Here is a 14,285-nt window from a genome sequence, read left to right on the forward strand (position 1 = left end):
TTGACTTTATATATGCAAAACCCATACTGGTTATTATAAATGCATTGTACTGAGTATTTGAAGGCAACACAAATCACTGTTCACAACTAGTTTTACTTCTGTAATTTGACAGAAACTGATTGAATCAAAGATTGGGGCCAGTGGTTGGTGGGAAGGGTTGAAAGGTATTTTTTCTGGTCGAGAAAGAAGATTGTTTCAGAGGTAGACGATGTAAAGACAAGGACAAAGCAATGAAAAGAGAATTATGCAGAATAAGACCCAAGACTTGCATTAAGAAAACTCAGCAAGGATGAATTAAATAGATCAATGGTGACATTAAAGACATTTATAAGGTTAAGAAAGATTTCTATTTAACTAAAAAATATATATATATCACAATTGTTTCAGAACATTTATAGTAAAATATGTTTCATATTAGAATGGTTTCTGAAAGATCATCTGGCACTGAAAACTGGAGTACTGGCTGCTGAAAATACAGCTTTAACATCCCAGGAATAAATTACTTTTGAAGTATATTAAAGTAGAAAACAACTATTTTGAATGATAGCCTAATAATATTTCACAATTTTACTGTTTTACTGTATTTTTGATTAAAAAAATGCTGTATTGGTGAGCATAAGATACTCCTTTCAAAAAAATATTATAAAATGTTTTTTTATATATAATATTCATATAATATTAGTATTTATTATATATATATATATATTGGGTCAGTTTTGGGTCCTTCAGTGCATTCGCTGGTAAGTTTTTCTCTGCGAACAAGGTGCTTTTATGACTTGTAGAATGGTGCACTTGAAATAGAAAGAGTAAAGCTAAAGTTTTAAAAATCTGGTTTTGAGACTTTACCTCTGTAGCTCTGATGTAGAACAGAGTGATTTTGTGTACATGTTGACTTGTGTGAGAATAAAATTAATACTCGCTAAAACATTCGATCAACATGAAGTATGAACTATAAATAAATAAATAAACTATTGAAATGAATTTGTCATTATTGTGTTTACATTTACAGATGGACCTACACTGAGTTGTTGCCTCAAACTAGGTCGCAGCAGACCGCCTTTGGACAAAGTATTGAGATACAGGAAACAAACTAAAGAATTATGTCCTATAACAGCAGTTGTGTAAGTAAGTCCTTTAAAGGACATACAAGTCATAAGATAAACTAGACTGTCCGCTTGACTTTGCTAAAAATACATAAATTGCAATAAAGACAATATAAATATTTTAATATGAAGTTATCTTTGCTAGAAGTACAGAAAAAATAAATGAGCCCTAATAACAAAGTATCCTTCCTTTCCAGGATCCAGACTGTATCTGGGAAAAGACTCTGTTCTGATCCTAACAATGCCTGGACAAAGAGAGCCATGCGGAAGGCGGATGAAGCAAAGATGAAGCTCAGAGAGCAGGATCCTGTCCCTGCAGAAGGAGCATCATCGGAGAGGAGAAGAGGAAGGGCAGATCCGATAACAGCAACAGAGCTGCCACTATATAATAAGGGGAACAGAGTGACAACCAGAAAGACAGAAGAGTATACGGAAAAGTCAGAGACAACCACAAATGGGTCTCATATAAGGGTCCCAAAGAAATGAGATCAGATTGTAAAAGGGAAGAAAAGGAAGTGAAAAATAAAACAGTGAAAAATGTTGTTCTAAATGTTTTTATTATATATAACTAAAACTTGAATCATTTATTTTCTTAATTTTTTAATTCATTTGATTTGTTCAAATGGCTGATTCATTCAGGATTGAAGTAAATGGTTCTTTATGAATGGTTCATTGAATCATTAGGATTGTTCAACTTGAAGTGGGTCATCAGACACTAACGGTAGAAATCAATATGTAACAGAAGTGGGCAATGAAACATCAAAAACCAAATTTAGATGCCTCTGACTAAATTCTACCCAGCACAGAAAACATGAAAACCCCCTAAGACATCAAGAACTATACAATAGCTTTTGGGGGAAATTAAGAGGCCTCGTATTATTCTCTTTTACAAAGTCTTGGTTTTGTTTTAGGGGTGTACTAGACGATTCTCTCAATAAGTTGTTCAAAAAAACACATTATTTTTCATATATTATACATTATTACAACACCTTTCTCCCCAGTCTGGCATGAATGGCTCTAATGGTTCCTATATCAAACGAAGGCCCGTCTTTACAAAATACAAAAAGTGCTGTGAGTGATTGGCTAGTTCAGTGTGTGTTGTGACTGGCAGCACTCGGTGCCTGGTCGGGAAATGTTATGCCCCTTACCATAGCCGCCTGCGAGCTTCAGTGTAAATATTGCGTCAAAATTAAATCAATTAGAGCATGATTTAAACTTGGATGATAGTAACCACTCTAATCTCGTCTCCCTTGGGAAAGCTAGCGTGTCTCTGACATAGTGATAACACTCACTGCCTTCTCTAGTGCAGCTCAATCAGGTCTCATCCTATTTATTGGTATTTGTGACATCACAAAATCCCGGAAAATATACATTGTAGTCCAAACCGGTCGTTAAAGTTGGAAATGTGAAAAAGCACAACAGAACCCCTTTAAAGAATATGCCTTGAATTAACAAATAAAATGCAGTTATATATTTATATTGTCTGTTTAATGTTATAGTTCCTGTGGCTCAGTAGTAGTAGTAATAGTAGTAATAGTAGTAGTAGTAGTAGTAGTAGCCCTTTATTGTCACTAGTCATAAGTACCAGCGAAATTAGCCATCAACCTGTCCATACATACACAACATACATACAATATGACAAGGGGGTAGACAGGACAGGAAGACAGGGAATTGAGGAAGAAATACAGAATAACATTAGGGGAGTGAGGAGGAAAAAAACCAACACCCAGGCTATGCTCCTTTTGGAGTATGGGAACAGGAAAAAAACACCTCAGCACAAAAGCACATAATCAATACACCATAAACACATGACTTTGCAACTGGGGACGGAAATTGGGGGGGTCGAGGTAATCCAGCGCAGACAAACAGCCATACGGTCCTGCAGCTATCAAAGTGCTGGTCACAGACCCGCTTGCCAGACCTGACGGAACAAAGGGGCGAAGGTGAGGGATGGGGGTGGGGTGGTGAATGCATATCTCTGTATATGTGTAAGAGTTCATGTATTTGTAGCAGTGGTGGTAAGTAACGAAGTAAAAATACTTTACTACTTTACTTAAGTATTTTTTTCGGGGATCTGTACTTTACTTGAGTAGGTTTTATTTGCATCTACTTTCACTCTTACTCCACTACTATATTAAAGACAAAGTTTACTTTTTACTCTGATACATTTCCCCATGCCCGTTTCAAGTATTTATTACACTGATTTTACAAACCATTGAAAGAAATTAGGTTTTCTTTTGAAAAAAAGAACACGCGACTTCGCGAGACCACTAAAACAGGTGATAGTGCAGCTCTTGCTGCCCGCAATGATCCCGAGATTCCCGACAGGGATCACCCATGGCCATATCTCAAAGATATGATTGAATTCCCTGAAGTCAAGGGAGATTCTTATTGGCTGAAATGTGTTCTTTGCCTGCAACGGGTAAATGAAATTTCAGTAGGGCAGTGCAAAAAATCGAATGCGATTTTCATGCTCATCTCATCAGTAAAGATGCTCCTGTGATTAGAAGGATATCTCCAGCATGTGTGTTCAGATCAGGGTTGCCAGGTTTTCACTACAAATCTTGACCAGTTGCTTCTCAAAACTAGTCCAAAACTAGCACAAACGCGTTTCCAGGGGGTTAAAATATAAGTTTATTGGAAGGGTTGTCTTGGTAAAATTCACATTTTAGGCCCTAAATATCCAGTTATTGGGATTAGGGTTTCTTCGACCGGCGGACATGAAAAACAACCACAGACTTGGCAACACTGGTTCAGGTGGAGCGGCAGTTACTACACAGAGCCGTAGTCCACCAACAAGCTACACAAAATCGCTTTCAAAATCATAAAATTTTTTTTAAAAAAATCGTTTTTGTGTAGATTTTCAGTGAATTATGGCTCCGTGTAGTATATGCCAACCAGTGTTGCCAAGTCAGTGGTTGTTTTTCATGTTCACAGGTCGAAGGGACAATACCAATAACGTGATATTTAGCCCCTAAAATACGAAAGACAGAATTTTCATTTTTGGGAGAACTAACTCTTTAAAGAGGTGGTTCTTCCTCATTGATATTCAGAAACAGTATTACCTTGTATCCTGCACATCTTCTGTTTGATGCAGCTATGATGTAATGGAACATGTCGATTGAAAGTTCAATCCCTATACTGCAATAAGGTTCTTCATTGTCTCTTTTGATTGTAAATCTAACAAATTCTAAAGTATCTAATCTCATCATTTGTTAAATTAAACTGCATATCACTCCCAAAACAACTGACCTGCTTAATTATTGATATTTACAGTTAATTTGAATATTTACTTTTTACTTCCGGTACTTAAGTATGTTTTAAATCGGATACTTTTGTACTTTTACTCAAGTGATGTTTGAATGGAAGACTTTCTACTTTTACTGGAGTCAGTTTTTATTTAGATACATCTACTTTTACTTGAGTATAACTTTTGTGTACTTTTACCACCCCTGATTTGTAGGCCTGGAGAGTTGCGATTCTCTCTAGATGCCTCAGTCCGCAGATTATACAGTGTCACAGCAAGTTGCCAGGTTGCAAGCAAAGAGCCTTGGTCAGGTCCGCGAGAAAGGTCTGGCTGCAGTGCTCCCAGGGAGAAATTTGTTGTTCCGAGCTAGCCAAGGCCAGCGCTGGTAAAGAAGAAGCCGAAAGAAGATAAGATACCAGTTGTTTGGTCTAGTAGCCGCATTGCATTTCACGGTCACTATGATTGTTCATTGTCCATTTTGGTCTCCGAATTCTCCAATTTCCTTTCCAAAGCTGTGAGCTTCTTCGTGATGGTATCCATATTGCAGTTAAAAGTCTCAGTCTCAATGCTGACCACTCTGCCCACTGCTTCAATCATGACGGGCAGCCTGGCGAGGCTTTGGACAGCTGTTCCCATCTTCTTAATTTTTCGATAACCCAGGGCAAAGCCTAATCCAATCAGCAGAAGACCTGTTATCATGGTTCCGAATAGGTAGATGTCTTCAATGTCCTCCACGGAAAGAGCCGCCAGACACACGGCCCGCCAATTCGCCCATGTGTCCATCATGTAGCCAGCTGCGAATGTTCCGGCAGGGCAGTCAGGTTCCCCCAAACCCAAGCTTCTTGTCGAATAGATGGTGTCAATTGCATTGAGAGACCAATTAATCAAATCCATATTCCAATTTAGGAGAGCAGTGCAGAGAGAGTCTCACACAGTAGACGAGACAAAAGAACAGGCGAAGCAGGGAAGTCAGGGAGGAGAGGAGAGAAATGCGACCGCCTCCGTTGAGAGCTGAAGAAGAAAGCATTGTGTTAGAAGCGCAAAAGGCTGTGGGTTTGATTCCCAGGGAACACATGTTAGGTAAAAAAAAATAAATAAATTGTGTAGCCTGAATGCACTGCTTTGGATAAAATTGTCTGCTAAATGCAAAAATGCATAAATGTAAATGGTATAGTAAGTGTCTTTATCCAAAAGTACAAACAGCCAACCGTACAAAGGCTGTTTTGACTAAGAGAACAGATATTTCACCTTTAGAATAAATAGCATGTCACTTTTATTTACACATATAAACAAATATATAATTTATCACTATTTGCACTTAGTGTAAACAACTGTTGCTTGGTTCAAGTAGTATCATTTACACTGAGTGTGCTATATAGCATCTATCTTTTTTCACTAAGTGTAAATTGCTGCTAGTTTTATTAAATTGATCAAAATATGATTTTTTATTATTTTATGGTTGAAATAAGGACGCAGAACTAAAATAATATTTTCTAACTGTTCTTCTATCACACAAATAATAAATTAGTATGTGCATAAGTAGGTCATTGTGTTTATATACACCCACTTCCCCAATTCTGAGGAATAGCGAATGTCCTCGTTTCTTTCCTATGGTTAATTTGGCCAGTCATCATCTTACATACCAGTCATCTTGCGGTTTTCCAGCTGTGCTAAATGGCAAGGAGACAACTTTCTACCAGCTCTTGTGTAACACCCATGGGGCACAGAACGAAGCAAAAGATGAGTATTTTGTCGAAAGTATTATTCAAGTTGAGCAACAGAACAACACACCTAGAATAACACTACTAAAGCTGTATTCCATTCTTCTAGACATCTGCCAGCCACAACATTTACATTTATTATTTTAGCAGATGATTTTATCCAAAATTACTTACAAAAGATGAACATTATAAGCAGTTTATCAAAGATTACCTTATTGATGAACAGTCAAAGATGGGTAAAAACTAGATGAAATGATGGAACAGTACATCTTTGGCCTACTATGATGCTCCACAATGGCTGAAATTAAAGACACAATGCTTTCCACAGTAGTAGTATGAAGGTTGTGAGAGAGCAAAACCTCACTGTGAGAGCTCAATATGAGGGTTCATGCAGGGGATGTGGAGCATCTGCAACTGTATGAGTGTTGCAGACCAAATTGTAGGAGGAAGAACCAGCTAATACACAGATCTAGCTTTGGTTTGGATGGTTTTTCCCCTTTGATTAGTTTCCATGTGTGTTATTTCCATGACATGCGCTAAAAAATTATATTTTTGCTAAGCAAATTCTATCAAATACTATATGACACCATATATATGTTCTATTTATTGACTTAGTATTCATCATAGCATGTTCATCTAGAGGCATAAAAGACATTAACACATTTTCGACTGATGTTGTATGTGTGATGACACAGGAAGTACAGTCAGGTGTAGATAAGCTCAGGAGAAGTTTCACATGGGAGGGCTGCATTTGGTTTAGAGTGACGGTGAAAGTGTATCTGTGGCTTATTGACGGATGAGCTGTTTTACATATTTGCATGCGGTTTGTCTTTTACGCCTCTCATTTTCCTCTCTAATTTAGTCACAATGACCGTCAATGTGGACAGTGAAACATGAAATGTTATTATTTGATTTTATATATGCAAAACCCATACTGGTTATTAGAAGTGTATTGTAATTATCGTAAGGCAACACATATCACTGTTCACAACTAGTTTTACTTCTGTAATTTGACAGAAACTGATTGAATCAAAGATTGGGGACAGTGGTTGGTGGGAAGGGTTGAAAGGTATTGTTTCAGGTCGAGAAAGATGATTGTTTCAGAGGCAGACAATGTAAAGACAAGGACAAAGCAATGAAAAGAGAATTATGCACAATAAGACCCAAGACTTGCATTAATATTGTAATTTACACTACTGTTGAAAAGTTTTGCTCAGTAAGATTTTTTTATATTTTTTAAAATAAAATGTATCTACTTATATTTAACAAGGAAGAATTCAATACTGTAAATCAATGGTGACATTAAAGACATTTATAAGATTAAGACAGATTTCTGTTTTAAATCAATTTTAAATAATTGCTGTTGTTTTGCAGTTTACTTTTATCAAGAATCCTGAAAAAAAAAGAAAAAAAAAAAAAAAAAAAATATATATATATATATATATATATATATATATATATATATATATATATATATATATATATATATATATATATATATATATATATATATATATATATTTATATCACAGTTTCCACAGAAATATTAAGCAGCACAACTGCTTTCAACATTTATGATAATAAAATATGTTTCATACTAGAATGGTTTCTGAAAGATCATCTGTCACTGAAAACTGGAGGACTGGCTGCTGAAAATACAGCTTTGACATTCATTACTTTTCAAAGTATATTAAAGTAGAAAACAACTATTTTGAATGATAGCCTAATAATATTTCAAAATATTACAGTTTTTGATGTATTTTTGATCAAAACAAATTCAGTCAGGTGAGCATAAGATAATCCTTTCAAAAAATAGTATAAAATATATAAAATATTATAATTTTTTATAATATTTATTATATAATATTAGTCTTTATTTATTATACTTTTACTTTTATACTTGTGTTTATTATACTATTATTTATTATACTTAGATTTATTGTATTATTACAGCTTTCATTCCAGTCTGTTATTAAATGAATTAGCAGCATATAGTCATGTCTTCCACTGGGCAGCCATGTTACCACAAATACTATGTCTATGTCTAGCAGGTAGGCAGCTGTGTGGTTTCCTCTTTAATAACACATTCGTATAAGTTGGTCAAAGCATTTGAGCAGTCGACTTGATCAAGGTGATGCTGATTTTCACGGCTTGTGTATTTTGGGTCATTTTTGGGTCCTTCAGTGCATTCGCTGGTAAGTTTTTCTCTGTGAACAAGAAGCCTTTATGACTTGTCAAATGGTGCCCTTGAAATAGAAAGAGTAAAGTTAAAGCTTTGCAAATGTGGTTTTGAGACTTTACCTCCATAGCTCTGATGTAGAACAGAGTGGTTTTGTGTACATGTTGCCTTGTGTGAGAATAAAATGATTTTGTACTAAATGAGTACTAAATGAGTACTAAAATGAGTTTGTACTAAAACATTTCATCAACATGAAGTATGAACTATAAATAATCAACCATTGAAATGAATTTGTCATTATTGTGTTTACATTTACAGATGGACCTACATTGAGTTGTTGCCTCAAACTAGGTCGCAGCAGACCGCCTTTTGACAAAGTATTGAGCTACAGGATACAAACTAAAGAATTATGTCCTATAACAGCAGTTGTGTAAGTAAGTCCTTTAAAGGACATACAAGTCATAAGATAAACTAGACTGTCCGCTTGACTTTGCTAAAAATACATGAATTGCAATAAAGACAATATAAATATTTTAATATGAAGTTATCTTTGCTAGAAGTACAGAAAAAAATAATAACAAAGTATCCTTCCTTTCCAGGATCCAGACTGTATCTGGGAAAAGACTCTGTTCTGATCCTAACAATGCCTGGACAAAGAGATCCATGCGGAAGGTGGATGAAGCCAAGGTGAAGCTCGGAGAGCAGGATCCTGTCCCTGCAGAAGAAGCATAGTCGGAGAGGAGAAGAGGAAGGGCAGATCTGATAACAGCAACAGAGCTGCCACTCAATAGCCAGTGGAACAGAGTGACAACCAGAAAGACAGAAGAGTATACGGAAAAGTCAGAGACAACCACAAATGGGTCTCATATAAGGGTCCCAAAGAAATGATATCAGATTGTAAAAGGGAAGGAAAGGAAGTGTGAGGAGAAAAACTGTGGAAAATGTTGTTCTAAGTGTTTTTATTTTATATTTTCTATGTATTTTTCTTTCTTTCTTTTAAAAGCTAGGCTTTATTTTAAATGTAACCTTTATGTCTGTGACTGGTAATGTTATTTTCTGGGTAAAAACAAAATCTTTCATAATTCCTGGCAGCGAGAATTTTTACACTGGTTAATAAATCACAATAATTAAGTATATGATATATTATTATGTTAAATATATAAACTACTTAGAATATAATTATACAATACACAGACTTTGTATATGCTCTGTTGTGATCTTTCCATGGACCCTCTGCAGTACCTTCTTGAACCCCCAGGGGTCCATAGAACCCCACGGAAAACCCTGGTAACCTAGCCAAAAATTAAAAGTGTGGAACGTGACAGATCCATTTTACTATTTGACTGCTTTTTGTTCTCTCCTAGATAAATAAGTGCTGCTGTCACTTAAGTTACAGACCAGGCACGTGCAGGGGGGGGGGGGGGGGGGGCGTTGGGTGCTTGAGCACCTGCCCCTTGCCCTTTGGTGCCCTCAAAGCAAAATTTCCTCTAATTTTTTTTGTCATAACGTTTCCTTTTGTGAATACCTGCTAATGTAAATGTTCTTTACTCTCTGTAAAATGAAAGTGTTAAAATAAGTAACTTACAATATTGTTATTAAAATTTACATTGAATACAAATTCAGTCGTATTAAAAATATTTTATGGCATGATATGGCACTTAAGTAAAACGTCGGGGTTTTATGTGTAGTTAATAGATTACACTACCTTTCCATTTATTGATCAAATAACAATCTATAAAGGTGCAAAACGCGTTTACTTACACGTTTGAGAATCGAGATATTTCCTGATATATTAATCATGTTTGGAATTGTTTTGAATAAAAAGGAAAAATAAATAAAACATAAGCCTATATAAGTTATACAGTGCTTTCATAGCATGACTCAGTTGTTTGTTGTTTTGTATCAATATTTAAGGTGGACTTATTGATTAGGTGCAAGAATAGTAGTGATGGTTAAAATAATAGATTGATGATGAAATAGTAGATTGTGCCTTGTTCCTAGATGGACAGAGACTGGAAAGTAATAGATCAGATGAGCAGATGGAGATAGAGGAAGAAAAAGAGGCAAATGTAGACGCACAAGTGACAGAAAGAGCAGGTAAGCAAGCCAGGAGACAGAGGCTGGTGAGAAAGAGGAAAATGTAGAGTGTTTTCTGTAGTTTTTACTATATCAGCTGTTCTTAATTATTCTGTTGAACAGAGAAGAAAAAGCCATCAGGCTGGGACAATTTAAGACATTTCAGTTTCTCATCCCAGAGCTATTATTAGGTGGATTTTTCTTTCCTTTTTTTCCTTTTAAACTTAAAATTGTCTCTTCTAATCTTTTTCTTTTTCAAAACTGCTTCATAGCATTTGCTGCTGTATCAATACATTATCATCCATATCAATACGCAAATCGGCAAGGAATGCATCACAATATATTGCTGTATTGCTATTTTGAACCGCGCTATTTAAAGCCTTGTTCCATGTGCCCCTTTTATACTTTGAGCACCTGCCCCTCCAAAGGTCTCTGCACGGCCCTGTTACAGACATCAGCTTGGGCTGAGTTTACTTTTAATCATCGTATAGATGATAACTCAACAATAACCATGTAAGTTTAAAGAGTAAAGTGTAAAAAAAAAAAAAGTATACAAAGATGTAACCAAACAGAAACATGGTATTCTATGTCCATTCATAGTGAAAAGAGAAAAATCTACCACAAATGAGTCTATATAAAGTTTATAATAAATGCATCAATACATCATATTGTGTTATTTGTCTGATGATGTTCAATTACCCATGTTTCAACCATACATAACCAAAAGCTTTTTACAAAAGCCTTTTATATCATATACTTTTCAGTGTCCCACATTTTTATTTATCTTTTTCAAATATCTTTTATTTGATTAGGACACTTCCTGTTTTTTTTTTTTTTTTTAAATGGTACTGAGTGTGATTTAATGTTTTGGCTTCACATTGCAATATTTCACAAACGTCTGAAAGGCAAAAAAAATTCCCACTTTAGGCCAATTAACAATTGCTCTTTGAGATTATGTGTTTAGGGGTTTAACAGTACACTTGTTCACTTGTACCCCCATGCACCCAAAACAAATAAAAGCATTAATGATTACAATATATATATATATATATATATATATATATATATATATATATATATATATATATATATATATATATATATATATATATGATTATAATCATTAACGCTTTTATTTGTGTGTGTGTCTGTGTGTTTTGTTTATTTTTTTGAATGCATGCATGCAGAAGTTGAACACATGTGCCAGTGAACTTCTGAAAGACCTCCCTCAGCAGACTTTTCGACCAAGCAGTGTACTGTATTTTGAAGTGAGCATCAGAACAAGATGAAGTTCACTAGTATTTTTTTTTTTTTCCTGTTTTTATTCTTCACGATGGATGAATGCAGTGTATGGTGAGTTTTCAGTATAAATATTGAGGTTTGGCTACAGTACAAAATAACAACAATAAAAACATATTATATATCTCTTCGTTGTGTTTAGCACCCCGTCCCCCCTCCCCCTAAACCGAGCGAGCATAGGCACGTGCGTAAATCCGGCCCTGGGCCCACCCATATAGTTCCTGCCTAGTATAACCTGTTATTCGTGGAATTTTAATCCCGAATTTTATAGTCCATTTTTGTTGATTCATCGTACTTCGGCTTGACAGGTAACCAGATCACTTAATAATGTAGTGGGAAGGTTTAAATGTAATAGACAGCGATGAGCAGTTCTAAACCATCTGATCGAAATGACCTAATTTATGGAGCGCATACATACACGCACAAAACTATACTAACTTAATACCTTCTTAGGCTATATCCACGTTGAGTGCCACAGATCATGTGCACTCACCCGAAGTTCGTTTATTGAAGATACTGTTTTGCTCTGAATTTGACTTCTGTTCTTAGATTAAAATCTGCGCCTTCTTTCTTTCGTTTTCATTTTCCTATTTAAGACTTGGGAGAGCGTTTGCAACCCAGTCTCAAGGCAGTTTGTGAGTTTGGGATACGATTTTCCTGAACTCATATCTACTGTAATAACACTTGTACTCTCATAATGTTATTATAATGCGATTAAGGCAATACTGTGATTCAGTTTTATTAAATCTTGCGATTATGTTTATAATGGGAGTGAACATACTGCACTAAAATGGAATGTTAAGATTGTAATCGTTAACGTTTTTATTTGTTTTTGGTGCATCGGGGTACAAGGGAATAAACACCACATCTAAAAATAACAATAATTGTATCAATAGAAGATTGAAATAGAAATAGAAAATTCATAGAAATTGCATTTTAACTGGTTATTGCAAATGTTTTCATTTTGATAACATGCTACATATAAACATATTCAGTCGGAGCGACTCAAGGTGCATCATTTATTGTAAGTATTTCTGTATAAATTGTTTAACACTACATAATGAAAGTAAATCAGTTGCTTAATAAGATGAGTGGTGTTTTATTCTTCTTTAAAGAATGAGGAAGCTAAATACTCTAAAATTAAAGTTTTTTACTTTTCTGTCTAACAGCTTAAAATAATTAACACTTTAGAATAGGTAACATCTATTAGTTGCTTATTAGCATGCATATTACTAGAATATAAGCCATGTATTAGTGCTTATTAAGAACATATTTATGCCTTATTATTTGTCATTTCAGGTTGTGACAGAAGACCTGAGAGAGCTTCCTTGACATAGAACCTTCATCCCAACCAAGAATTCCACCATTAGAAGTATGAAACAGAACAAGATGAAGTTCACTCTGTTTACTGCTATTCTTTTCTCTATGGAGTGGATGAGTATTGAAGGATCAGGTGAGATTTATTTAGCTCTTTAGAGTAATATTGTGTTCTGGCCTCAGTAAATTTTGAGAAGTTGAGCTGCTAGCTTTATGAGGTAGTGTACATGTATGTGCATCTCTTGTGAATGCCATGGTGACTCACCTGAATACTATTACTGATGTTCTTTTCCAGTAGATTATGGTCCATCATGCTGCCTTATAGTGTCAAACACCAGAATACCAGTTGGACACATTTTGAGTTATAGAATACAAGATTTGGTTCCATGTCCTGTTAGGGCTGTAAGGCAAGTTCAAGGTTTTTATAATATATGTATGTACACAATATACATATTTAAACAGATTCAGTAATAAAGAGATATATAATTAAATGATGAGATCAGTGTTTTTCCCCCATGTGTAGGTTCTACACCAAGAGAAGTAAAATTATTTGTTCAGATCCAAATGACAGTTGGGCTAAGAAAGCAATCAAGTTGTTGGATAGTAGAAAGAAACTGACAAAGGAATCTTCCACAGAGCCTTTTACAGCAAACTTGATCCCAACTACACCTACAGCACAAGGAAGGATCACCACTGGGGGCAAGATAACAGACAGAAGTTTTTAAATAATTTGATGAGTGACTGTATAAAATGTATGTGTATATATATATATATATACACACACATATATATATATATATATATATATATATATATATATATATATATATATATATATATATATATATACATATATACATATATATATATATATATATATATATATATATATATATATATATATATATATATACATACATACATACATACATACATACATACATATATATATATATATATATATATATATATATATATATATATATATATATAATTATTTTTTTTCTCCAACAGGAGATGGGTGTTCAGTAAGCTCCTGCCATTCCACAATACAAACTGTAAAAACTGGTCACATTCCATTGCATCTCATGAGATCTTTAAAGCAAGTTCAGAGTAATCACAATATGAAGTTTTGATTCAGTAATGAATTGGTAGATAATTAATTAAATAATTAATTAAACCATGACAGCTTGAAATTTAAATATACATTTCTTTTCATTAACAGGTCTCGTAACAAGAAAAGGCTCCGCAAGATTCAAATGGGAAATTAATTTTAAGAATGAGTGAGCTAAATACTCTAAAGTTTTTACTTTTCTGTCTTACAGTTTAAAAAAAAAAAACTT

The 14,285-nt window shown here is 34.5% G+C and overlaps 1 protein-coding gene and 1 long non-coding RNA gene across 3 annotated transcripts; both read left to right on the plus strand.

Annotated features, from left to right (window-relative positions):
* The first annotated feature begins 6,938 nt into the window (after positions 1 to 6,938).
* Positions 6,939 to 9,646, plus strand: LOC128022833 (eotaxin-like). The gene is made up of 4 exons (XM_052610614.1): positions 6,939 to 6,957; positions 8,189 to 8,254; positions 8,569 to 8,680; positions 8,850 to 9,646. The coding sequence occupies exons 1-4, from the start codon at positions 6,939 to 6,941 to the stop codon at positions 8,980 to 8,982; spliced, it is 330 nt and encodes a 109-aa protein (XP_052466574.1). The 3' UTR covers positions 8,983 to 9,646.
* A 2,153-nt stretch (positions 9,647 to 11,799) lies between these two features.
* Positions 11,800 to 13,349, plus strand: LOC127933995 (uncharacterized). 2 transcript variants are annotated; one of them, XR_008147654.1, is made up of 3 exons: positions 11,800 to 11,933; positions 12,925 to 13,078; positions 13,238 to 13,349. It is a non-coding gene; the product is annotated as an uncharacterized LOC127933995 (long non-coding RNA). The 2 variants fall into 2 exon arrangements; XR_008147655.1 differs by having other exon boundaries at positions 13,241 to 13,347.
* The last annotated feature ends 936 nt before the right edge of the window (positions 13,350 to 14,285 follow it).

Source organism: Carassius gibelio, chromosome A2 (genome assembly GCF_023724105.1).
Source record: "Carassius gibelio isolate Cgi1373 ecotype wild population from Czech Republic chromosome A2, carGib1.2-hapl.c, whole genome shotgun sequence".
Lineage (NCBI taxonomy): Eukaryota > Metazoa > Chordata > Actinopteri > Cypriniformes > Cyprinidae > Carassius > Carassius gibelio.

What these genes read in the sequence shown, in the direction of transcription:
- LOC128022833 (XM_052610614.1), top strand. An exon ending in GGTCATTTTTGGGTCCTTCA is followed by an intron (nt 8,255 to 8,568) that starts GTGCATTCGCTG and finishes TTACATTTACAG; the next exon opens with ATGGACCTACATTGAGTTGT. An exon ending in TGTCCTATAACAGCAGTTGT is followed by an intron (nt 8,681 to 8,849) that starts GTAAGTAAGTCC and finishes CTTCCTTTCCAG; the next exon opens with GATCCAGACTGTATCTGGGA.